This window comes from Anomalospiza imberbis, chromosome 20 (assembly GCF_031753505.1).
Source record: "Anomalospiza imberbis isolate Cuckoo-Finch-1a 21T00152 chromosome 20, ASM3175350v1, whole genome shotgun sequence".
NCBI classification, from domain to species: Eukaryota; Metazoa; Chordata; class Aves; order Passeriformes; family Viduidae; genus Anomalospiza; species Anomalospiza imberbis.
Window position 1 is genome coordinate 7,947,784 of NC_089700.1, and position 25,889 is coordinate 7,973,672.

A 25,889-nucleotide genomic window follows, 5' to 3' on the forward strand; every position below is an offset into this window, starting at 1 on the left:
TCAGTGTGGGAGCATCAGATTTGCATTTTGTGGAAGTGACCTAAAATACAAATAAATGATACAAAGACTGTGAAATTTCTGAAGGTAGGAAAAGGGTATTTTGTTTTTCCTTTAAGAAAGAAACTTCTGATATTTCAAATACCTCTGTTAGGGGGCTGATTGTGTAAATACATCAAGAAAATTCTCCCTGGAAGGGAAGAAACTGTGAACTCAGAGAGTTACAGGTGTGAGGGTTTCTCTTGCTTTGCCTTTTACCCTTCAGGGATGGAAGTGAAATTTTCCTTCTGGATTTGTTTTGCAGGCTCCTCCTTATCCACTGGCTCTGACCCGAGGAGTGGGGTGGCTGCAGTTGTCAGGACAGGTGATGGTTATGTTAGGAGCAATATTTTTAGCCATAAAAGAGGTAAGTTTTTTTTTTTTAGAAACAAATATACAGCTAATTTGTAAAGAACTTCTCTAAATTTATGAATATGCTGCTGCTGATACTGGCAATAGTCATGGAGTATCTCTGATATGTGTAATTTTCAAATCTTTGGCACAATCACTTATTCAGAATGACCCTGATTATATATTTGATAACAACTATGAAACAAATATAAGGATGTTTGCTTTTCAAATTGTCAATGCAGAGATCTTTGTATAATACCAGTCTTGTCAAATTATTGGCTTCAAGGACAAAAGAATTGCAAGTTGTAATGAAAAACAAATCCTGTGGTGTAATTTTGCCATGTACTGTAAGTAATTAAAACCAGTAACTTAAATTATGCCAGAGATGACAGAATTTGAACCTCTGAATTTGCAGCCTGTCCTGGTTTAGGGCAAATCTGGGAGAAACCTCTGGAAGGAGCCCCCAGAAAGCAAACCCCCATAGGCCCTCCCCCCACCTGGTTCAGGAAGAATTTCCTTGGAGAGAAGTGGAAAAAAAAACTGTTTATTGAGCAGGCAAAGCACTCCCCAGCACAAAAAAAATGAACAGCACCAGATGACAAAACCCTTTCACCGCTCAGAAGAGATGACAAATTCAGAAAGTCTCTCCTGGGAGCGGTCACTCTGTTATCAATCCCTCTGGCTCGGGGAATGGCTGCTGCAGGCCACAAAGTGCAAACTCTCCGTGTTCCCAGGTCCCAGTCCAGAGCAGGTTCAAATGGTTCCCAGAAAAGGGAAAGAAAAGCATTCCAGGGGAAATTCGGACTGCCCAGCTAAACTAACTAACAAGCAAAAAAAAAAAAAAAACAAACCAGCAAAAGCAAGCAGGAACAAAGAGCAAGAGCAAAGGCAAAAGCCAAAAGCCAAAGCAGCACTGTGTACTGCACCATCTATGTCCAGCAAAAGCCAAAAGCCAAAGCAGCACTGTGTACTGCACCATCGGTGTCCAGCAAAAGCCAAAAGCCAAAGCAGCACTGTGTACTGCACCATCGGTGTCCAGCAAAAGCCAAAAGCCAAAGCAGCACTGTGTACTGCACCATCTATGTCCAGCAAAAGCCAAAAGCCAAAGCAGCACTGTGTACTGCACCATCGGTGTCCAGCAGGCTGTGGGGGAGTGAGCAGGCTGATAACAAAACAAAACTTGGCTTTTCAGAGCCACTCTTGAAGGCACAGAACATAACACCCAGCATAAACAGGACAGACGGCTGGGGATACAAGCATCCTAAGGTCACCCCAGGACACAGCCCTGTAAAAAAATTAATTCTAAAAGTTACCACATCTTATCAGTAGATGGATTAGTTTGGAACACCAGTTAAATTATTTTGAAAAACAGATTTTGAGGTCTCTTTTCTCTTCACCATGCCTGCATTTTCTGTTTCTGCCTGCACAGAGTGTGGCCATCTTCCTGCTCAGGCCCTCAGACCTGCAGTCCATTCTCTCTGATGCCTGGTTCCACTTTGCATTGTAAGTCTGATGAAAAGATATATATTTTTTTCCTACTACATATAAAATTCTCTATCTCATGGTTACAGAGAGTATGCTCCTGTAGCAGATATTCACTTTTTCCCCTCAAAATTATCAGTTTTAGAGGGATGGATGTAAGTTTGTCTGCAGCTTTTCTGTAACACAAACTCTTGGTTGCACTGTCAGTGACAATACCAGGGCTGATGTGCATGGAGTGGATTTTTCCCACCTGCCAGTGTCTTCCCTGTTTGTGGAAAATCTGTAATGATTCTATCAATTCATTAAGCTAAAGCTGCAATTACATGGCTTCTAAGGTATTTTAAGGATTCTTACAATTCTGTCAGCAATATCTGCATTGAGCAGCTGTTTTGGGGAGAATAGTTTACCTAAGTTAAGCTTTAATAAATATAATCTTTATATGTTAATATACTCCTTGCACTGACCTATTTTATCATTAAACTATAATGCCAGTTTCATGGGGAGAATAAAAAAGCAGCATGAAATTACAAATTAAGCCTAAAGAGCAAAGAAATCTTGTTTTCGTATTTTTCCGTTCTGTTGTTGGTTTTGTGCTAGTAATTTCTCTTTTACATATATGTTTGTTTTTTAACAGTTTTATACAAGCTTTGCTTGTGATCTTCTCTGTCTTTTTGTACTTGTTTTCCTACAAAGAACACCTGGTGTGTCTTGTTTTGGCAATGGCCCTTGGCTGGGCCAATATGCTCTATTTCACCAGAGGCTTCCAGTCCATGGGCATTTACAGTGTGATGATTCAAAAGGCAAGTTTTCCTTTTCTTTTACCTGCCTGATGATGCTCCATTGTTCTACAATCCAAATCAAGTATATTTAGCAATTATATGTATTTTATAGTTCATTTTGAAATGTCTTATTTCCAGTTTTTATGCATTATTTCAGCAGAACACACTATTTGTTCTTCTTCAACAGCAGGAACTAGTTTGTACCTTAATATTGACATTTTTATTACATCAAATATGTGAGTAGCTTGTGTTTTTTCCTGCTAATGTAGTTCTGCAGTTTAACTGCATCATAATCTGTAATGTCTGTATTGTACAGAATTAGTCACTCTCAGAGAGCACATCAGGCTTGAGATAAAAAATCAGACCTTTGGGTTTGTTTGCTCAAGGAAAGCAGTCTGATGCTTTAGTGTGTGCATCACCTGTACCCCTGCAGAATTCCAAAGCCCAAAGCTAGTTCTGAATTTTCATTTCTGTCAACTGTTTCATTCCATTTTCAGGTCATCCTGCAAGATGTGATCAAGTTTTTAGTTGTCTACATCGTGTTTTTGCTGGGATTTGGTGTAGGTAAGTATTGATAAGTATTGATATTTGGTGTAGGTAAGCACCGATGCTCTGTGTGAGTAAAAATTATTATTATGAATAAGAACCCTGTTTTCATGAGAGCTCATGTTGAGTTTTCTTCTGGATGTTAAGTTTAGGTGTGAACTGATTTACCTCCTGGTCTCAAATGCCTGGAATCTCATTTGGATGTGGGCTCTTTCTGCTTCCTGGAGCTGCCACCTGGCTGCTCTGTGTGGCTGGGCAGCTCTGGCTCTCTTCAGCAGTTTGAATTCTTTGGGATGAAGTGTCCTGTATTCCTAAATAATGATTGTGACTGAAACTTCCTCGTGCTTTCTTCTCAGCTCTGGCTGCCCTGATTGAGACGTGCCAGGAGGGTGGGGAATGCCACTCCAACAGCAGCCTGGGACCTGTCCTGATGGATCTTTTCAAGCTCACCCTGGGTCTGGGTGACCTGGAGATCCAGCAGAACTCCAAGTACCCTGTCCTGTTTCTCCTGCTCCTCATAACTTTCGTTGTGCTGACTTTTGTTCTTCTCTTGAACATGCTGATTGCGTTAATGGGAGAAACGGTGGAGGATATTTCTAAGGAGAGTGAGCACATCTGGAAACTCCAGGTTTGTTTGGGAATTTGGGAGGTGCTTGGGTTAAAGCCCTCATGATGACTCAGCAGGTTAAGTGTTAAAGATAATCCTCATTTGGTTTTGTGTGTGAATAATAGAAATAAATAATTCCAGTATTAGAGAATCATAGGAACTTTGGAATTAGCAATCCTAAAGGTGATATCACGGCTTGGATTTCCAACTGTCATGACTTTCATTCCCCTGGATATGTCACAGGATGATGTTTTTCACTATTTTTCCAGGAATCTGAATCCCTATTTGCACAAATTGTCAGCGATTTGCTGGTTTTGGTGTTGGCTGTGGGTGGAGGCTTGACCTGTTACAAAATGCAAACTTCATGCTGTGAAATCAGACCATGGCTAACCTTACTCATTTTACTATTCACTGCCAATAGAGAGCCAGGACTATTTTGGAATTTGAAAAATTCTTACCAAAATGCTTGAAGAAAAAATTCCAGCTGGGAGAACGGTGTAAAGTGGCTGAAAATGACACCAGGGTGTGTTTAAGGTAAAGCAAAGCTGGAATCATGTGCTATCAATTCTCCTGTCTTTATGCTATTTCAAGGTTATTTCTCCTCCAAACCCTTTTTAAAATATTTCTGTTATCTCTACAAATTATGCTAGATGCACAACAATGTAATTTGGGGGTTCTTTTTCAGTTGTAACCAGTTGTTTAAATAGGGAAAATGTATAAATTTTTATGTAGGCAATCTTTTGGTAAGAAAAGATTTTCATCTTCATATGTTTTGACTGTAGAAGCATCAAATCTGTTTGCAGTAAATGTCACTTTATCATAATCTCCTTTGAATGTCAGCTTAAAAGCAATCACAGTTAAGTTGATTGGTAATTGATGATTACCATATTAAAGAACTCTGCTGTTTAATGAAAAATACTTAAATATTTCAAGACTGTACTAACAATGTGTGAAATTATGAAGTAGTCTTGGTATTATTCTCACCTTCACATAGTGCAAAAGACATTCAGGCTTTAGTGCCAGCAAAGCAGGTGGTCAAGTGTGACATTCCCAGGAAGGAATAAAGGAAGAAGATCAGTGATGAAGGTGGGGGATAATGCATGGTGATAACACAATTTATGTACAATGTAAACAGGATTAATGAAGTGAAATGGACCGAGTGGAAAACCCATGTTTCATTTATTAATGAAGATCCAGGGCCAACAGGTACTGTGGAATTTTATGACACCCTATTTGCAGAATCTTTTCTTCTCAGAAATGCTTTTTGATACAGTTTTGTACCTTTAAAAACATAAACTCTTATATTAAACCCCACATTATTGACAGAGAAACTAATGGTTAATATGGCAGTGGTGTTAAATTACTGGTAAAGACTTAGAGAGAGGGTTGGTGGCAAACAAGTTTTGTAACATATATATTGGATGACATAAATGTTGGCCAGGAAATCCAAGACATCCATTTGCTGCCAGGGCAGGAGTGTCCTGGAGAAATGAGCTCCCTCTGGGGTGAAAAGTTTCTGTAGAAGATATGGTAGCAAACTGAGAGCTTGCTGTTTAAATAATACATGTTTTTAACAAAAAAAAAAAAAAAAAGTGCAAAACTCTGATCTTGCCTATGCAGTTTCTACCATATCCTGTTTTGTTTACAATGCATTTTTTTGCAGATCCAAGCAAAATTCAAGATAATTCAAGAACTAATAGCAAAAACACCCTGAATACGTTTGAAGAAATGGATGATTTGCCTGAAACTTCTGTTTAGTTGTGCTGTGCTTGACGTGTGGCTCTTCTGAAGGTTAAAAGCATCAGCAGTGGGTGCTGAAAGCTTTGTGGCTGTTTTGGACAGCTGTGGCCAGCTGGAACACAAACTTTCAGTGACACGGTCTGATGGCTTGAACCCATTTATTCAGAGCAGCTGAGCTGAAATAAATGGGATTGTTTCACTGGGTCAGTTCTGAGCCTCTCAAACTGTTGCTGTCCAAGTTTGCCTGATGCTCCTCAAACTTGGCTCGAGATGTTTAACTGGATAAAAAGGTCACATGTGAGATATTTCTTCCTTTTGTGGAAAATTAAGGTCATCATGATCCCAATCTGCTGGTTTTTGGGATCCCTAACTCATGAGAAACTCATTTTGTACACTGAAACAAAAAAGTTCTTGTTGTGGAGAAAAGCAAAGCATTTCAGTTCTGCAGATGACTAAATGAAGTATGTCACTTTGAAATCACAAGGTTCTGGGTACATTTGCAGCTTTTGCATTGACTGTCAGTGTTACTGGGGGCTTGGTCCCATAAGCTGGAAAATCAGATCCCAGTGGCTTTGCCTGATCTGTTTTCCTCTGTGCAGTCCCCAGGGTACAATTGGAGTTTATTGCTGTTTATTTATTACTGTGTGTCTGTGCCTCCCCATGAAATAATAGGGCAGAAATAGAATTCCTGATGGAGGATTTTTGCTCCAGTCACATCACTTTTCCTCCTTGGCTTTTCCATGCTGTTGCATCTTCCTACATAAAGAGTTACCACACTGGAAGTTCTTCTGAATTAATTTTTGCATTCAACCACTTCAGAAAAATCAGAAGTCAGTATTTCTTCCCAAGGTGAAGAAAATTAGTCCAGTACAATGCAATTCCAGACTTTATTTTTTATTCAGAGGACTCTGTAATGCATTTCTGTAGCTCTTATTTCACTACCTGTGATGACCAAGTACTATGAATTATATTTTTAGTTTTCCATTTTATGTGTGTATATATAAGGAGAAATATTTGTTCTGTGTACTTTTAAATTTCAATTAACATGTGTCTGGAGTGTCATGGCTTTTCATCAGAATTATTCATGTGGTGCCTGTTTTAAAGGTGCTATTTTAGGTGAGACTCAGGGGAACTCAGTTCTGTGTCTGAATGATAATGAGAATTGCATTGGATTTTGCAGCTGTGGGCAAAATGATCCAAAAGACTTTCTTAAGACAGAAGAGAGCATGAGGGAAGCCTGCAGTGGGAAGGATAATGCAAAATATTTTCATTATTTGGTGAGCGTGGGTCCTGCTGCCCAACCGGCCCCTGACAGATGCCGTGCCCTGAGATTCCTACCACGGCCTGGATGGATGGATGGATGGGATCCTGGATGGATGGATGGGATCCACAGGAACCTTGGGCTGTGTTCTGGGCACAGGAATTTGAGGGGAAGGACATTTGTGTACCCACAGACCACGTCACACCCCAGCACTGTTTGGCTTTCTCAGAAGGGGACGTGAGGATGAGAAGAAAAGTTCCTGCGGTCTCGAAAACTTTGATCGTTGATTTTGCACCAAGGCTGCCAAGGAAGGACATTGCCTCAGGACTGCTCCGTTCTGCTTGGATCCTCTCACTGCCAGTTTTTGTACAAAGGGAAAAAAAAAAAATACCTCTTCACACACACTCAGGAACCAGGCTGAGCCATGAGGCCACTGGAGACACAACGAGGCCTCTGTGCTGCGCTGAGGCTGCCCTGGGCTGTGAAAAAAGCACAAAAAACCCTACAAGAACGTGCTGTGCCCCTGCCCAGGCACGAAACCTGGGGAGGAACTCAGGAACCAGCTGGGGGCTGCCTCTAAAAGCTCTCACTCAGGAAATCCCTCCTTGTGTGGCCACAAAGCTTGGCCGCCTCGCATCACCCACGTGCTGTCTCCAGGGCACTCTGAATAATGGCTAGAGCAGGTAATTCTGTGCTTTTTATACCATGTTTATTTAAATCAAGGAAATAAAACTTGTCATTCAATCAACATTCTGTCCCTTAGTTTTTTTTATTTTATTGCCATAGGAGTTACACAAAGGCAAGGAAGAAATACTTTAAATTTAGTAGTAAATGAGGATGACATCACTTTTCAAAGGTAGAATTTAGGAGTTATCTGGACAATTAATCTTTCAGTAAAAAATTAATGTATCCTTATGCAAACTTCATAAGGTTTATCACCTACTTGTCAAATATGTAAAAAACAACTTTAGAAAATTAAATAAACCCCCATTTTATTCTCTTTTTAAGATGTTATGACAGGCTTTGTCTCTACAGATACAGAACAAGTCTCCCCATATGGAATTCTTCTCAATTTCCATCCTGGAATACTCAAGTATGGTTTGTGCATTGCTCTTCATCAAAACCAGAGTAACTGCCTAGATCTTGCCTTAAATCAGAAACAGCTTGAATTAATTGTGAAATACACTAAAATGAAATGTAAAGCTCTTTAGAATATACCCCTGAAATCCCGTTTTTAGCTTGTTTTTATGTTTGTAAATATAAAAACAAACCCCAAGGCTTCCACTTCAGCAGAGTGGGGGTCAGTCAAATATGCAAATAATATAATTTATTATACTCACCCTCCCCCTGTTTCTCTCTGCCCAGCTTCTCCTTTGTCTCACATTTAATTCCCTGTTTACCTGAGGAATTAATTCAAAGGATTAACCCATTGTAAAAAGTGTTGGTTATTGAGGTTTGGGGTTATGAAGTAGAAAAGCTGTAATTTTTGTATACAATGTAGTACTGTGGACGAGCTTCTTCATAAAAACCTCATAAAAATATTTATAAATTCTACATCTACAGGAGTCTATTAAACAATAAACAGAGTCCTAATCAGCATTATGACAACAGATCTCAAAGTGCTCAGCAAGGTTAATTAAATTACAATTAAAAATTAGATTCTGCATTTATTTATCCCACAAGTTACTGCTGAATGACCCTGGACTTCACAAAGAAACCCACTTTTTATATGAAAAAAGCTCTTAAGAAGTGCTGTGCTCTGAGACTGACAACCTGAGGTGTTTTGCAGTGAGTTTGATTTTCTCTGTTTTTACAAAAGCTTGTTTCTTTTCATAATATGCAGCTTCATTAATAAATGTTGGATAGACTGTACAGTTCCCCTGATATGGAATTACTTCTCCATCAAGAGTCAAAAATTGAGGATCACCATTCTTCAGTGGCTGCCAGTCTTGATCCTTAGGGAAAGAAAATAAATATAATATATTTACTTTCAGGTTTCTGTATATTTTATGTGATACTTGAGTTAATGCTAATTATGCAAATTTCTGCAGTTTATGGCAAAAGCTTTAAAAATAATTCCGTTTAATTTTAATACATAATTTTGTATGTATGATTTTGTGTGTCTGGCCCTCATTTTCAGAATTCACTGGTTGAGTGAACTAGAAGCAATCTGCAGATGCTCACAATTGATTGAAAACAGACACTCATTTTAGAATTAAAAATTAGCTTTATATTTTAAAATATAAGCTATCCTATTGGCTTTTTCTTTGTAGTGATTTTAGGTTCAGTGATTCCCAAGACAGTTCCTGAAATAATGAATGCATGACCTTAGTGAGAGGACTTAACCCTAGGGGAGGCCTAAAATATTCAATAAACCCCTTTGGTAATATTGGCATTTTAAATATTTATGACTAAAATATACAACAATGTAGCAAAAGCAACACAGGAATAAGTAGAAAATGTCACAAAAGGAAACTGTTCTAGAATTTACCTGTAGTTTAGGATGAATTATAGCAATAATTTCACCATTCTTATTCCTGGGATAATCTACTTTCTCCATTATTTTAAAAACCTCAATTGTGCATGGTGGAAATTCCTTGCCTAGAAAGAATAAATGTAATTTAATGTCAAGGTGAAAAACTGCCTGTTAAAAAGAACATTGCATTATTTATTCTCTGCAGAATGGTTCAAATCATCAGGTTGTCCCCTTAAAGCCAAGCTGTAGAAAGATGGTCCAGTCATGTATTGGGGCTTATGAAGTTCAAGTCTGAATTTGCTACTGAAATGTTACTTTTCACATAAAAACCCCTGTTTTGTAGATGAGGAAATCAATGAAAGGTCTGTTTGCTAGTGTTGCACAGCACGGATTGGTATCAGTGCTATTTAATCTTTACAATTCCAGCACAATAATGGAAATTCTGACCTGCATAATTGTAGTCTTTGCATTCCATTAAAAAAAAAAAAAACCAAAAACAACCCAACCCACTGACAAAATGTACTCTGAAATAATTAAAACCACTTATTTTATCAGAGTGCATTTTAGGAAGTGCACAGGCCTAGCTTTAATTTTTTAATTCTCCCCCCACCTTTTACCTGTTTTACTGTAAAATGTCATTTTTTAAGAATATTCTCCTAAAATAGTCCACTGACATGGGCAGATGATGCTGTAACCTCTCATTACCTTCATTAAAAAGTTGCACAAAATCAAGGCCATGTTTGACAATCTTCCTCATTTTGTCCAAAACATCGGCTCTAGCAACACCTTGTGGCTGGGGCCCCACCTCGACACCTGTTTGGAGATGAGGGAGATCAATGTCACTTAATGTCACCACCACACATCACCTGCTGACGCTGCTCAGCAAAAATGAATGTCTGCTGGGTCAGTGTTTAATGTTTAAGAAGGATTGTAAGGCACAGAATTATTTGGGTTTTTAAGGCCAGCAAGTCCTTGTCATATATCATAAATATTTTCTGCAAAAAGCGGGTTAATTGAGTTGAAGGATTTCTGTGTTATGTAATGATTGTGTAAATCAGAACTGTTCAGAAGAAAGGATCATCACATCCATTCATTTCGGTAAACATTGCCAATCAAGCAGCTCCTGGTGCTCAGAGCACTCTGCATAAGGCAGTGAGCTCATCTGAAAACAGCCACGTTTCCAAATCATTGCTGGTGGGGTGAAAGAGCCTTTAGGTTTGATATTTACCAACAGGATGTTTTGCCACAGACCGAGTTGTTGCGTATTTCAGGCTGGGATGTTCAATCAGCAGAGCGGGACAAGGTTCTGGAGCCAGAGAGTTCTGTGGAGATGGTTTAAAAACGCCTTTGTCATGCAAAATGGTTTCAAATGTTGTGCCACAAAAGATTACTGATGCAGAAGTGATTTACACAATGTCTTCAATATGTTGCCTTTATTTCAGGGCCCTCGAGGAAGTAGGACATCTTTAGAAAATGCACAAAGCTGTGTTTGTTGGTGCCTGTTCCATTAACTGATGCCAGGCAGCTCTGCTGAACCAGAACTGAGCACAGTTCTAGTCTTGAACTGCCAGCAGAGGAAAAAAATCTCCTCAGCATGGTTCCAAAAGTGAGAACTGAAATACCATAAAGCAGATTTCAACTATTTTATTTGGGGTTAGACTCCAATTCTCTTATGGGGACACAGATTGTGAATTAAGCCTCGTTTTAATCTTCTTTATTGGCATTTTTGCTACTTGAGGCTTCTTTCTTGATGACTGCCCACCATTACTCTTTACATAATTTTAGTCAAAAGCTTTTTAGATCTTCGTGTATTTTTAATAAGCCTTTAAAAAGAATACATGTAATAAGAAAAAAAAAAAAGTTTGAAAAGACCTTGTTTCTAAGGGAAAAAACAAAATTAGAATCCCACACCATTGGCCCAACCTGGATTCCACAAGTCACTGTCCAGGCCAAGAGAATTCAAGCAAATTCTGCAAACCTCACTCTACCAAAACTTATCAGCTTCAGGAACAGCAGAATCAAACAGCTTCTAAAGACACATCACTGATAAGGGAACATTGTCATTACTTACTTCCATCATTTGTTACATCTCTTTATTTAATGAAATTAATGTTTAACTATTTAGCATGTATAACCCCAATGTATCCAAGTTCCTGATAGATCAGTGTGAAAGCAGATTAAACTGCATTAATTTTCATCAATGTTATTCTAAGCATTCCTCTTTGCCCATCAGTCTTAATAATGCTCATTTTAATACATGAAGATATGATGAGTTTAAATCTGAATTACCTGATATTATAATCAAATTAATAGTTGCCTCTGATTAAAAAAAATCATCCTATGAGTAATGAAATATTTTAACAGTTTTGCAGAAGAAAAAATAGTATATTTAAAGAAACTACAAAATAATATATAGTAATACAACATTACAACTAACAATGTATTTTAATAGTTCATTTAAATTAGCTTTACCTTGATATAATGAACCATTTGAATTGTAAAGTCATCCCTGGAGTTTTCAAGAATAATGGTACCACCCATGTTAGAAGTGGTGTTGTGAAGGTCAAAAATAAGGTCATAGGCATCATCACTACCTTTGGGACCAAATATATGATTGATTTCCTGAGCCCTCCTCACTTCATATGGAATATCTTCCACCACTGGCCTGCTGTTAATATCAGCACAAAGAAATTAGTGAGCTCATTCCACGGCTTTACAGTCAACAAAATACGTATTAGCCTTTTCTTTTTACTTTAGATCCAAATTTGACTGGAGTTGAAATCACCTGTTTAATTACCAAACTTAAAATTGGCTGATTTTGTTGAAGAAATCAAGTATGATTGTCTAGCGATTGTTTTATTATTCTGTGTCTTGTGCAGAAAGGTATTAGAATTATTTAATCAAATTTTGGCTGGAAACTATTTATTTCTCCTTACATCCCCAAATTTCCCCCTATGCATAATAAAACTAACTAAAAATTTAGCAACAACATAGAGCACTTCCAAGACTGGATCCCCCTCCTGCTGGAGACCATATTCAGACATCAGTCCATGATGTTTTGCCTTGGACATCACCCTCAAGGTTTTTTCTAACCTGTTTTATTTCTTCTCTTCTCATGATCTGACCAGACTTTTTCAGTCTATTCCTTTAGGATCCTTAAAGCTCAGTGAAGATTTTGCTACCTCAAATCTGTTCCTCCGAAGTTTTAATACTTGTAATTTCAGGAGAATCTGTGTATCATATAATCCACCTTTCTGTTCCTTAGCTCTGCCTTTGAAATTTAACATTTCTTCACATAAAACTGTTAATTAATACTTTTTATTGAAGCCAATGAGATTTACACCATTGCTTTCAGTACTATCAAGATTTCACCCTCCTTTTTCTTATTTTGTAAAATAATTTGTGATCTTGAAGGTTCTACACTTAAGGGACCAGGGGAAGGTACTTCAAACACTCAGTAGTGCTGAAATAGAACCAGGCAACATCATAGTATTTACTGAGAAATAGTAGTTAAAATATGAAGGAAACCTGCAGGTGTCTTAATCTGGTGTTTTTTCAAGTGTTCTGTGTTCAAAGCAGCTGAAACCAAACAAAACTACTTTTTTTTTTTTTTTTGGTATGTTTTTCCAAAGTAAACAATTAGAAGAATGGCCTCAATACTTATGTGTATTACCTTATGTGTATCATCTGCTTATTTTAGATGTAATAATCAACAACAAAATTCTAAGATTAAAAGGCAAATGGAAAGATGTGTAAGGTAAGAATAACTGCCTGCAAAATATATACAGTAAGTATTCCTTTCTGTGATATTCACCTTTGCCATTAAAACTTTTCTGAAACAGAATTACCAGCAAAGTACACCTCTAGAATAAATGTCTCAAAAGCACAGAAACATCAAATCCTATTAAAAATGTAGAATCAGTTACTATTTTACAGTAATTATAGACAGTATTTATTTTAAAATAATGAGTCAGTTAAATTATTGAGATTTTTTGCTATGCTTTTGCCTTAGAATAGATTATTTCTAGCTCCAAGTTTTTCTAATTTCAAGTTTTCACCTTTTGCTGTTCATAACTGGAATTAAACACACTTCCCTGATTTCTGTGCCATTCTTTCAGATACTCAGATGTCCCTGTTTAATTGCTTTTATCTGCTATTTCTTGGAAGTGTAATTGTATTGAGAAGAGCTCCCAAACTGAATTGCACAAGACATGAGAAATAATGACTTTGACTCAGAACAGTGGTACTCAAATTCACACAAATGCAGCTCATCTAATGTTAACTTTAAATTATATTTAAGATAATGTGTTGGTTTGAGACTGATTCTACCAGCAATAGAAGTGAGTCCGTTAACACATGCAATTTGTTCCTTTTTTTGGGTTAAAGGTCAGTAATTTCAGTTATGTGACTGCACTGTTAAAGTAGTAGGGGGACTTGCGTTCAACATTTTAATCTGGAAAGAATTTTAAAACCCAGAAAAGCAGAACAACAGAAAGCACAACTGCTCTTACCCAAGGCTCTCGGGGTCAAAAACCCGGTTGAGATCACAGTCAATGTACCTGGTGCACCTCTCCACAGCCCTGGGGTTGGTGAGGAATGGTTTCACCTGCACTCCTGCTCTCTGGATCTCAGCTCCATCCTGCTGCCAGTGCCTGACCAGGAGCACCCCCGATAATTCATTGCCGTGAGTGCCCCCGAAGAGCCCGACCCGTCTCACCCGAGCACACGGGGAACTCATGCTCAAGGAAAACTTTTCTCTCTGAGGGGAAAAAACAAAAAACAAACAAAAAAGTCTTTCCAGTAGGAGAGTCTTTCTTCTGGTTAGGTCAGACGCGAAAGAAAGTGAGTGGATTTCTCCCAACAGTTCTCAACTCAGCTTTGAGGCGGGATTTTCCAACCTCCCTCCCCAAGGAGCCTCCCCTTCAGTTTCTGTATTTAGTAACATCTCCGAGGCTGTTAATGGCACTGTTCCACAGTCCAAAAGTTAACTCTGGGCAGTGTTTATAATGTATGATCTATAGGGAAATCCTGTGCTAATGAACAGTGGAAAACACTGTTTTTACACTTAAATATCAGGCATTTTTGCACTGCAAATAGGTGTAACAGGTATTCTGATGTATGTTTGAAGTTCCATAAGTATTATATTATATAAGGGCAGAATGATGTAAAGTGAGCAAAATCAGCAAAATAAGAATCATATCTTGGCTCTAGTCCAGCACACAATGCTGAAACATCAAGTATTTTCATCTAAAAAAAGCCAAAGAACAGCTAAGTTCCTCAATGCGTGCCGTGGCTTGTACAACCTCTTTTGTTTTAGAAATCCTACCAACAATGATTAGAAGGAACACGAGCTGAAATTACAGTGCAATTTATCCACAACTGACTTGCCCAGAGTTCTGGCTCCAGTTCTATCTTGGGATCTGCTAACACAGACCTCTAACACATTGAAACAACTTTGCCAGGGACAACTCTCTAACTTTCGCAGTCTTTTATTAAAAAGGAAACAGATCTAGACCACGATGGGACAATAGTTCTGTTCTCTCCCCAAAAATCTTTAGTCAGCAACTTTTCTTCCATTTCCAAAAGCGTTCAGAAAGGCTTCTGACGCTTAAGCCAAAGAGCAGTTGTAACTTCCATCCTGAGAACCAAAACATTTAGAATAAAAGGACTTATTAACAGAAAAATAAGCTTTATTGCTGTAAACAACAGAAGTATTTGCAATTGGTATATGACTCATGATATAAACATAACAAATATTAGATTGCAAGAGAATAAAGAACGTTTATTGAACAATTCCTTTTTATTAAGATTATATTCCAGTGACTGAGAGAATATTTGGCCAGTGCCTGAAAGGCTTTATATCCCAGGCTGACAGAATGTAGGTCTAGGAAAAGCTAAGCACAGGATGTAGCTGGAATAGTTCTGCCAGGAATATAATTTCTACAGAAATTGCTCTTTGTTTTGGTTCACACATTCAGATTTTGCTGAACCCTACAGTCACTTAATACAGAGAGACTGTTTGCTTAAATACTCAACTGTATTACTCTGTACTTGGGAGCTGTCAGATATTTAATCAGAATGAGTAATTTATTACACAAAGCAGTAAAGTTGCATTTTACAGCACTGGACAGTCTGTACTGTCCTTTGACCCCTGTCTCTCTTCAGCGGTGGTGCCAGAATGGGGAGTGACACAACACCCAAAAACACAACTCACACTCTGAATCTGGGTTTGCTGAATTTAAACACAGCATCAGTTTGAAGAGTAAACAGCAAAATGCAAACATGCAGGGCTGGAACATTTAGTTTATCTTTTATTCCTGCTGGCACTGTAATGGTTGTAATTCCTTCCAAAGCGCTGAATGAAACACAGAGATGTCTGTGCACTTAATTAACATGCAAGAAGTTTGTCTCCTAAGGGTGTTTTTAGGACAGAGACAGTGAATTTCCAAACATGAGTTTAGGAAGTAAACACATGGAAGCTTCTTTTATCCCCTTAGAGGAGTTCCTATCCAAACACTTTAACTCCTGGTGTCCCAAGACCTGCCAATTTGAGAATGAAGGGAAATTCACATGGAAAGTTTTCACTCTTCAGGGTTAAAAGCTGGGAACCATCCCTTATTCCTGTGCTTTGCCAATACTCACACTCTGAAAAGGATGTGGGATATTTAGTTTAGTAAGAATCCAGATTGGTTTGATGTGCTACATACAGATCTTTGGGAGCGCTTCTGAAGGAAAAGGTTTATTAAAACAGGACAAGATCCAATCGTGCCAAGCACTCAGATTTTAGACAGGAACGAGCCATGTGTAAAAAGCCAGAACAGCTGAAAAGACAAACAGGGTGAAGAATGCTGTTAGTTTTATTTACAGCCGCGGTTGCGTCCACACACTTCTGGCGATTCATCTCCTGCCCCGGGTTCTCTGAGGGTGACACCGGTTCCTCGGGGGCCGGGGCAATTAATGAAATTTCACCGAGGGGGTGATTTAAGGCTCTTGTGTCGCCGGCAGGGCGCGGCCGGGAACGGGGCTTCACCTTCCCGCCACCTTCGCACCGGCTGAGGCGCGAGCGCGCGGATGAGTGTCCGTTATTTTTGGCGGGCTTCGCCTGAGGGCTGACCCCGAGCCTCGACCCTCAGGGCTGACCCCGAGCCTCGACCCTCAGCCCCGGCCCTCAGGGCTGACCCCGAGCCTCGACCCTCAGCCCCGGCCCTCAGGGCTGACCCCGAGCCTCGACCCTCAGCCCCGGCCCTCAGGGCTGACCCCGAGCCTCGACCCTCAGCCCCGGCCCTCAGGGCTGACCCCGAGCCTCGACCCTCAGCCCCGTCCCTCAGGGATAACCCCGAGCCTCGACCCTCAGCCCCATCCCTCAGGGCTAATCCCAAGCCTCGACCCTCAGCCCCGTCCCTCAGGGATAACCCCGAGCTTCGACCCTCAGCCCCGGCCCTCAGGGCTGACCCCAAGCCTCGACCCTCAGCCCCGGCCCTCAGGGCTGAAGCCTCAGGGCTGATCCTCAGCCTCATCCCTCAGGGCTGATCCTCAGCCTCATCCCTCAGCGCTGACCCTCAGCCCGGTAAGCACTGACTCTCAACATGGCCCTGACCCTCAGCTGTACTCCCTCAGGGCCTGAACCCTCAGGGTTCACCCTCAGCCCCGTTCCTCAGGGCTCACCCTCAGAACTGACCCTCAGCCTCATCCCTCAGCGCTGACTCTCAACATGGCCCTAACCCTCAGCTGCACTCCCTCAGGGCCTGAAATCTGCAAAGAGCAGTTGCATCTTAGGCGTGCACCTATGGATCTTCTAAATTCAGTACAGCTGCTTCTGTTTTAGGGATTCTGTTTGAAATTATGCCAGTCACTGGAGCTGCACTGTTAAGAGAAACTGCCATGAAATCATGTGAAATTTGGATGTGTTTGCAGCATTAATTAGTTTGCTTTGTTTATCTGACTTCCATACAGCAAATTTGGAGAAAGCAATACATTGCTGCCTGCTAAGATTCAGCAAAGAAATGAAAAGGAATTTACCTGACACCTCGGCTCGGAGCACAGCAGGTACCAGCCCTTCTTATGTGTTCACACCTCATTATACTTTTATAGACACATAAAATACATTTATATATGTAGTATTCATACAGGATATTCAGTGTTTAGCCCTAAATTCCCATTTCCTGAGTGGACTTGCATGGGTCACCTGTTAATTGCAGCACAGGGTGAGATTTTAGATTAATTCAGGGAACTGGTCACTGAGGGAAAGGTTTCATTCATGGGATTATGTGCAGGACACAGGGCTGGGAACATAAATTCTGTGAGGGAATGGCCTTTTATGTGTTTATGAAATGTAATTCTTATGTGTATTGTAAAATAATTAAGTAATTTTATTTACATGTTTTAAGTGTGGGTTGTGCATCCTTTTGCTATTAATATGGCATTACTTAAATTTTAATTTTAGGTTGTCTGCCTGTACCACTGTTCAATCAGAAAAAAAGAACTAGACAGCCCCTCACTTCAAATCCACTTAAAAATGAACCAGGTACTGGTTCTGGGACTCATAGTTATGACTTCTCTCCCTCATCATTCGGTAAATAAGACATATTTTATTTTTTTTACTGCCTCTAAATCCAAATAAATCTTAATTTCCTGATTGTATTCTATGAAATCAGACATTGTCCTTATCAAGAACTATATGCATCCTTTATCTCTATTTCTGAAAAGTTCATTATGTAAAAATTGTCCTCCAGGAAATTTCTTTCTCCTCTGTACAATTGAGCTTTTTATACTTCTTGCCTAGAGGGAGTTTGACTCTTTGTGTGATGGAGAATGAAGTAGCACTGGCATTTAAATAGAGTCTCTTGAAACTGACCTTTTGTTTTCAGCTGATTTCTATCAACATTCAAGTCCTGTGTTACAAGAAGAAACATTTGTAAGATGTCTTTCTTGTAGTTCAGAAAGGAACTTCTGTTCTTCAAATTGAGCTTGGAAAGAACAGTGCAGAATTCTGCTTTTAGTGCTTTCATTATGTTTTACTTGTAATAATGTTTAAAAGCTTTCTTATAACAAAATTTCTGTTGCTAATAAGTCTAATGTTTGTAGCTGAACTATTATCTAGAGAAGCAACCTACTTGTTAGAAGTTGTCTTATAATTACAAATATCAAAGGAACACATTCTGCTTTTTTCTTTTTTCTTCCTCCTTTCTTATGTGAGCCTGTTTGTGGGACATTAAGCAGAGTTGGAGGCCTACAAAGACTTATTACCTTTCAGTCTTTTCCATATTTATTGATATTCAGTCCTTTGTCTTTTGAAAATTAGGCTGGGGAACTGCAAACCCAGAAGTGGATGAACTGCAGAAAGCAGCAAGCAGTGGGTATGTAAAAAGCAAGTTATTTGTTGCTTTTTAAATTTTTATTTGGATATTAATTGTTTCATGAACAATCCATGTGTGTCTTACAATAAGCTGCTGCTGTGTCACTGATTCTTTAAACTTGTCTTTGAAAGCCAAGCAGAACACCCGATGGCTCCTTCCCTTATGAAACCACCAAATGCATCAAAGTTTAATTTAGCAAATGCTGGAAAAAACTTGTCTGCCTGCAGGTTGGTGAAGCCTTTAATGTCTATTATCCTTCCTTTTTGTTCTTATGTGAAAATGCGTCTCACATTTTCCCATATGCCTGTAGCAGTCAAAGAAACCCTTTTAATATCACTCTCAGAGGAAACCTTGTTTATTTTATTTTAGAGTTATGAAAATATGTGAATTTTGGCTCAGGAAAGATCCCTTACACAGGGCAGGACAATAACTGAGCAGGGTTTTAAGGCCAGTTGAAGTCATATGGATCTATGAACAGGTGTAATCACTGGCCTGTATATGGATAAATCTGGTGTAAACTCAAGTGAGTTTGGAGGTATTTAAAGCTAAAACAACAATTTATAGATTGCTTTTATATACTTTAATCACATAGCTCAGTATTTAGAAGAGGTACTGTGATACTGAACTGTTGTATTGCAGGAACAGAAATGAATATGCTCCTTTAGGTAAAACAGCAAGTTCAAGATCTGATAATGGAACTTCTCAGAAGTCTGAGAACTTTTCAAGCAGTTTGAAAACTGTCCAGCAGCAAAAACACCCTGACGGTCGTAACCCATCCCAGCTCATCAAAACAGACACATTCAAAGGACAGTGGCCAGTGAAACCCAACACTGTGGCAAGAAGTCTGCAGGATCATAGTCCAGCATATAAATTTAACAACAATACTCAGCAAAATAAAATGAATGAAAACCAATTTGGTTGTGTCCCCGAAGATAAAAGTCAGGTAAAACCTATGGGCAGGGTTAATAGGAAAGACACAATGAAGAAAGCAGTAAAGAAGGCAAACTGATGGAAGATGGTGAGGTTTTCATCAGCCCTTAGTAAAACCTGGAGTTTCTGGAAATTTAGAATTGAGATTTTTATACAGTAATAATCTAAAATCCTCAGTAAAGTGGCAGGGAGTTGTTTGTATGTTCTGAACAAATGCTCTAATTTTAATGTAATTATTGCCTATTTAACATAATAAATAAATGCCTATGTGCCCTTTGAAATTGCAAGTGTGTATGTCTAACTTAAACTTTTGTCTTCATCTGAAAGGAAATTTCATCATCTCAAGTGAAAACTAAAATAAAAAAGAATTCCTTGCGAATCCTGTCTGCAGTCATTCAAAGTGTGAGGCACTGGAGCCAGTATGCCTATAAAACTGCACTGTTATTTGAAGTTTTAGGTAAGCATTATAAGAATATAATCTGCTAAAAATGCTAGGGCAACAACAAGTGAGAATTTTTCAATAGCTGAAATATTCAAACCCACAAAATATTGGCATGAGCACCATTTAATTTTCCTTCCATTCAGCTATCAAAGGTGACTGAAAGAGGTACAAAATTAACACTTCAGTCATTCTCTGACATCGAGTTTTTCCGTTCTGTTTCTTTCCTTTCCTTGTTTTTAGAATGTGTTAGAATAAATTTTCCTGTTTAGTAGGAATCTTCTGTAGAGTGATACACTTTTACAATAATTTTTAATGCAATTAATCTTGGAATGATTAATTTTTGCTTAATGGGACAGGCACACTGGATTCTGCAGTCACACCTGGAGCATATGGGGCAAAGAACTTTCTTCTGAGAGATGGAAAGGAGACCCTGCCTTGCGTGTTTTATGAAATTGTGAGTATTCTGTGTCCACACATGACAGCCACCACTAGCTCCAATCCTTTTTATGAATGCAAAAAGAAAACATAAATTCACAGTGCAAAAGGCAGGCTGAATGTTTTTACCATATTGTTCCCAATTTAGAGCAATAGTCACTACTTAGGCATCCTCAGACTTCTGTTTCAGAAAAACAGGTGGGACTTTGAGTTGAGTTTTTAAGTAGCTGGTAACAGGAACTCGGCTGATGTAAAGGTCTTCTGTTTTACGTAGTCCTCAGAAACCAGCCATGTGGAAAGCTTTTATGTGAGGTGATATAATTGTTTTATATGTTTATTACGCTTTGATGAAGGACCGAGAGCTTCCACGACTCATTAGAGGTCGAGTGCACAGGTGCATGGGAACCTATGATGCAAAAAAGAACATTTTCAAGTGCGTCTCTGTAAGACCAGCAACTGCTCAAGAACAGAACACTTTCCAAGACTTTGTTAAAAATGCAGATGTTGAGATGACAGCATATGTAAAAACTATGAATGAAATGTAAAAGCCAAAATGGTTGTCCAAACCCCAGTTTTAACTAATTGTTGTCTAAAGGCTGGACATGCTACAATATTTACCAAAACTACAGTGAAAATCTGGTTAAACATTTGAAAATACCACTGTCCTGTGTTATCCAAAAATTGCTGTGTGGTGTTCATTGGGTTCCCATTTATGTGTAACCTGATTAATGTTTTTTTGCAAAAATAATCAGTATAATACCTGTATAAAATAACAAAAGCCCCATAGGCTGTAGGAAGATTCCCAAGGACACAGAGGAAGTAGAAAAGAATTATTTGAACACAGAACTTCCTTGTCTTTGCCACAGAAATATCTTTCATGACAGATGGACCATGTACATGTTTATGTGCCTTTGCCTTCAAACACTACCTTTCATAGGTTATTCCTGCTGTTCCTATTTCCTTTTCCCCTACTTCAGAAGCTTTGTAGCAGATCTCTTGGGAATTGCAAAACAAAAGAGTTGTCAAGAAAATAGCAAACAGTATGGGGGTTTTTTTTATTATTTTATTATACAGTGTTGGCAATTGGAAATTTCACATTTAAAATAATTGAAATATTGTATCCAACAAGTCAAATACAGAAAACAGTTAATATTCTAAAAAGGAGCCAGCTAGTCAACGCAGAAACACATTAATGGAAAATACAGCTTTTAGTTACACTTAAAAAATTATATATTTAGAATAAAACTTGAACCTGGTCCAGCAAATTGTAACAGGAAAACGCTTTTACACAGTTTAACGCGCAGACAGTCTTTATTTTAAAAAGTGATCTGTCAGTGTGAGCACAGGCATTGTCAGCAACAGGTGAGATCTAAAGGATGTGCTTTAGAACTGCAGCAAGGATCACTGGAATTATCACCACACCTTCAGTGTGAAGAGGGCTCAGAGCATGGATGCTTCAAGGAGGGTTTTGCCAGTCCAGTGGTAGAGGTCATGTACACGTGTTGGATTTATTTAAATATTATAAAAATGTTATAAAATGTTAAAGGAAGCTCCTAATGGAAGCATTAGCTTGACTCATAAAAGGTGCAGAATTTTGCAGGATGCAGAGGTTGATGATTTGCACAACAGAAGTTGAGGTTTAAGGAGTAAAGGATTTGGTACAGCAGTGTTGTGAGTTGTGAGACTGCTGTAACAGTAATTTAAAACTGCTTCCAGTTAAGTGATTGATGCTTCCAGTTTTGCACATGTGAAACTTGTGTTAATAAGTAATGACACGAATAGGTCCTTTGTCTACTAGGTACGTTATGGCAGTTAATAAAAATCTAAATTAATTTTTCTTTTCAGGAAGTGTTTAGATCTTTGCAAAAGAAGTTTCTATTTGACACTAACAAATCACTTTTTCTAGTGAAACATTAAGTGAACAGTCGTAAACATTACACAAAACAAAAAACCCTACTCATTACAGTTTATACACACTACTCAACATTTTTCAGTTGTTGGGTGATTTTTTTTTCTTGACCATATTGATCCTGTCTTGTATAATGGTTCTAGTGTAAAGGCACAGGTTGGTAAGGAAAGAAAAGCCTGCATCTCTGTCTCTCTACTTTGTGGTGATTATTTTCTTTTTGCATGTTGTTTTTATTCCTCACTTTTCTGACTCTTACATGAAAATTATCAATCTCAGCCATTCATTTAAAAAAGTGTAAGACATCACTCAAAAGGACATTAATATACAGAAGTGACTGAAATTTATTCTTCTTACTTTAGGACATTCCTTCAGCCTATTTTATTAAATATTTGGAAGATTTAATTTCTCAGTCCCTGTGAGCAAAAGTGCAGAGCACTCATGCTCTCTCTGTCTCAGTGTATTTAATTCTGCATTGGAATCTGCATTTTCAAAGAACTTGCTAAGTTTGTGTGCAGAAATTGCTTTTAGAGTGCATGGAAATGTAACAACAGGACAATTATTTTGGAAAACAATGCAATGTTCCATTGAAGTTTAGAAGGGTGAGGAATGTAAACAAGACTGCAGAAGTCTTTGATGTATATTAAAATAACACAGTGATTGTTCTGTTTGCATTTTCTTATACATCCTCAACATGTCTCTGTCTGTCCCTTCATGTACACCTTCCATTAAAAAAAATAAAAATTCAGGAATCAGTTGGACTCAGCTAAGTGAAGAATAATAAATTTGATCATCTGATTTGTGCCAAAATACAAAACTAAGAAGTACACCTCTGAATTAAATATAATCTATGTGAATTTTCTTTTTAATAAATAATAGAAAATAAAAGATGAGAATAGAATTAGAATTAAAATTTTATTTTAAATGAAAAAAACACAACAGTGGTGTGAGATTAGAACCCAATGTTTCTTTTGCTTAAGGCAATCAAGTGCACTTATTTCAATGCTTGATAATAATGAATTCAGTGCTGTTGTGGAAATCAGACCTCACAAAATTTCCACACAGACTAATGAAATATGGCCATTTGCACTTCTGACACAGCATCAGATTTTTGCTGGTCATGTTCAATAGCATTTCACTTCACTTTTTTGTTTTACAATCTGGACTCTGAATTGCAATGGAAATACTGGAATTAGTTAATTCTGCCTTGTATTATCACTACAGATAAGGGCCATTGGGCACAGACATTTTTGTAAACAGAGATTTTTTCCTTTTCAGCCTTAAACAACAAAACCAAAAATCTACAGCTGTCATAGTTCAAAACATTTTGTTAAAGTCCACTTAGAATTATAATTTAAGAAATACTGAGAACAAATTCTTGGGAATTTTTTTTCCTGGTGTTAAAGTATTAAATCATCATGAAGCCCTTGGAAGTAGTTGGAGCTCTCAGGAAAAAAAAGAAATTTCAGTTTTACCCAAGACTTCATGAAGATGTCTCTATATCTTGGCAATTAGAGCAGAAGTAAAAACTGTGCCCAGAACTTACAATATGCAGGTCCTGCTAAAATATATAGATTAAAAAGAAACTTTTCTTGTATACAATTCTTTTTAGCTATCAATCTTAATTTTAGGCTGTGGCTACTAGTAGGTGCATTTACACTAATCAAAATAATTGTAACAAAATATCATTATTGATTTTAAAGTTACGGGGTTCATAAAAGTTCTGACATTTCACAATATATCAAAAGTGAATTGAAGCTTTTAAGACTCACAATTTTGAGACACAAAAGAAACTGGGAGGTAGACAGATGTTTTGAGGATAAACTGATGATTTTTTTGTCTAAGGCAGTATGCCATTATCTGTTTAGAGCAGTGTAAAGGCTGCTGATTAATCCTGTTTCAATTCCAGAGTGTTCGCTGCTCACTCTTACGGAAGACTTTCAATGCACTTTTGGTCTTTGTCAATCTGACCTTCTCTTCCCCATCTCCTCTCCTCTCTTTAGCAACACAGCCAACTGGAAGTGCTTTAATAATTTCTGCCCATTAGTGTAGACAGGAATGTTCTGTTCTTAAACAGTAATAAAATACTATAAAATAGTAGGTATTGGAGTTGGAGATATGTGCTCTTTTGGTGCATATTTTGCAAAGAATGGTAAAAAGACAGACAACATGACCCCAACAATTGCCAGCATGTACCCCCATCCAATCTGGCAGTCTCCTGCATAGTAGATGTCTGAGTTCTCACAGAATCTCTTCACAGTAGCAGAGTTGAAACCAAAAGGGTAAACCAAAAGCCCAGAAGCCATTATGAACACTAGAGAGGAGAAAAAAAAAATCACACCAGTTATTATCAAACATTAGTTCCTTTGGAAAAAGGAATCTTTATTTTAGAAAGACAAATATATATTATATTAAAATCAATGGGAAAAGGCATAGCTTATAAAACCCCCTTGTGATTGGCAGAGTATCCTCCTTCTCATAATTACCTCTTGTGAACAGCAGTGGTGTGACAAGGCAGCAAGTTGGGATTTTTTTTCATGAGAACTCTTGCCATTAAATAACTTCAGAAACGCTGTGATCCAAATTATGTAGCCATGTAAAAAGTAAGGTGGTTCAGATATAATGGAATCCAGAGGAGAAGAATTCCTAAGTTGGCAGATTCCAAACCAGCTTCACTTTCTTCTCAACAGCATTTTTGTGCTTGAGACAAACAATTCCTTTGTTATGCCAAATAGAAACTTTCAATGAAAGAGTTCAAATTTAATTTTTTAGATTCTGCTGATGAGGTTCTGATAATGTGAGACTCATTAGTACCGACTCAAATTGTTTAAAACATCCTGCATTTGAACAACTGATGAAAAACAACACAATCTATCTTCTTTTTATTTATTTATTTCATGTCTCATCACATTGGAAAGCCAGGCTTGCTTCCTGCAATTTCCCTGCATTATCCATTGGCTTTTAATAGAACTTCACAGATTTTAGTCTTTAAGGAATCCATGTCATATTCAAATATCAACTTATGCAGGTAGTTGAATCAACAGCAGAACCACTTTTCCAACTTTGAAAAGAAGACTGCCCGAGGTATAACTCATGAGTTAGATAAAGATGCATGAAAATCCCCCAGGAACAGCTCTTGGAACCTGATTCTGCCCACCTTAGAAGTGGAGAGGGGCTGAGCCAGGTTGGTGACAGGGGTTACACCATCTTTTGTTCGAGAGAGCACTGAGAAACCACATTTTCTTTTCTATCCCTTCTGCTAATCAATAACCACTGTATTTAAAATCTCTATTTTAAAAGGCTTTATTTAATGTACTAAAAAGATACCATGGAGCAGTCCCTTTCCCTCTCTTCCCCTTTTTCCAGGACAGTGTTTTGTTCAAGTTCAGGGTAGTGATTCAAGAAGCAACCAGAATTAACAGTTATGTTCGAGCTGATAGATAATTCATAACCAGCAAACATCTAATGAAACATTAGGAGTATAAAACAAACACTGTGTGCTATTCTCTGTGTTTGTGATTGCCTTTCAGGTAAGGCATGTG

General features: G+C 38.2%; 4 protein-coding genes across 11 annotated transcripts in view; 2 read left to right on the forward strand and 2 right to left on the reverse strand.

Moving 5' to 3' along the window:
- The window catches only part of TRPV3 (transient receptor potential cation channel subfamily V member 3), a 22,463-nt gene extending 14,668 nt beyond the window's left edge, over positions 1 to 7,795 (forward strand). The window contains exons 11-18 of the mRNA XM_068210584.1: positions 302 to 403; positions 1,817 to 1,890; positions 2,504 to 2,669; positions 3,146 to 3,212; positions 3,551 to 3,822; positions 4,223 to 4,335; positions 4,937 to 5,007; positions 5,465 to 7,795. Coding sequence (XP_068066685.1) covers positions 302 to 403; positions 1,817 to 1,890; positions 2,504 to 2,669; positions 3,146 to 3,212; positions 3,551 to 3,822; positions 4,223 to 4,335; positions 4,937 to 5,007; positions 5,465 to 5,559 — 960 coding nt within the window. The 3' untranslated portion in view covers positions 5,560 to 7,795. The remainder of the gene's footprint in view (positions 1 to 301; positions 404 to 1,816; positions 1,891 to 2,503; positions 2,670 to 3,145; positions 3,213 to 3,550; positions 3,823 to 4,222; positions 4,336 to 4,936; positions 5,008 to 5,464) is intronic.
- ASPA (aspartoacylase) lies at positions 4,962 to 16,959 on the reverse strand. 2 transcript variants are annotated; one of them, XM_068210582.1, is made up of 8 exons: positions 16,944 to 16,959; positions 14,663 to 14,916; positions 13,790 to 14,035; positions 11,751 to 11,946; positions 10,507 to 10,600; positions 9,984 to 10,091; positions 9,294 to 9,403; positions 4,962 to 8,757 (listed from the first exon to the last, which is right to left on the reverse strand). In XM_068210582.1, exons 3-8 carry the CDS (start codon positions 14,014 to 14,016, stop codon positions 8,545 to 8,547), a joined length of 948 nt encoding a protein of 315 aa, XP_068066683.1. In that variant the 5' UTR covers positions 14,017 to 14,035; positions 14,663 to 14,916; positions 16,944 to 16,959; the 3' UTR covers positions 4,962 to 8,544. The 2 variants fall into 2 exon arrangements, with proteins under 2 accessions (XP_068066683.1, XP_068066682.1); XM_068210581.1 differs by lacking the exon at positions 16,944 to 16,959 and having other exon boundaries at positions 14,663 to 16,051.
- A 134-nt stretch (positions 16,960 to 17,093) lies between these two features.
- The window catches only part of SPATA22 (spermatogenesis associated 22), a 40,893-nt gene continuing 32,097 nt past the window's right edge, over positions 17,094 to 25,889 (forward strand). Inside the window, exons 1-8 of one of the 7 annotated variants that reach the window (XM_068210579.1) lie at positions 17,123 to 17,324; positions 17,722 to 17,850; positions 18,580 to 18,634; positions 18,766 to 18,861; positions 19,274 to 19,577; positions 19,892 to 20,021; positions 20,363 to 20,471; positions 20,716 to 20,845. In XM_068210579.1, the coding sequence (XP_068066680.1) occupies positions 17,282 to 17,324; positions 17,722 to 17,850; positions 18,580 to 18,634; positions 18,766 to 18,861; positions 19,274 to 19,577; positions 19,892 to 20,021; positions 20,363 to 20,471; positions 20,716 to 20,752 (903 nt within the window). In that variant the 5' untranslated portion in view covers positions 17,123 to 17,281 and the 3' untranslated portion in view covers positions 20,753 to 20,845. Of the gene's footprint in view, positions 17,325 to 17,721; positions 17,851 to 18,579; positions 18,635 to 18,765; positions 18,862 to 19,273; positions 19,578 to 19,891; positions 20,022 to 20,362; positions 20,472 to 20,715; positions 23,113 to 25,889 lie in introns of those variants that run through there. The other 6 variants (XM_068210574.1, XM_068210573.1, XM_068210576.1 and 3 more) reach the window with 6 other exon arrangements.
- LHFPL7 (LHFPL tetraspan subfamily member 7) overlaps positions 21,190 to 25,889 on the reverse strand; it is a 60,073-nt gene continuing 55,373 nt past the window's right edge. The window contains exon 3 of the mRNA XM_068210583.1: positions 21,190 to 24,661. Within this exon, the coding sequence (XP_068066684.1) occupies positions 24,435 to 24,661 (227 nt within the window). The 3' untranslated portion in view covers positions 21,190 to 24,434. The remainder of the gene's footprint in view (positions 24,662 to 25,889) is intronic.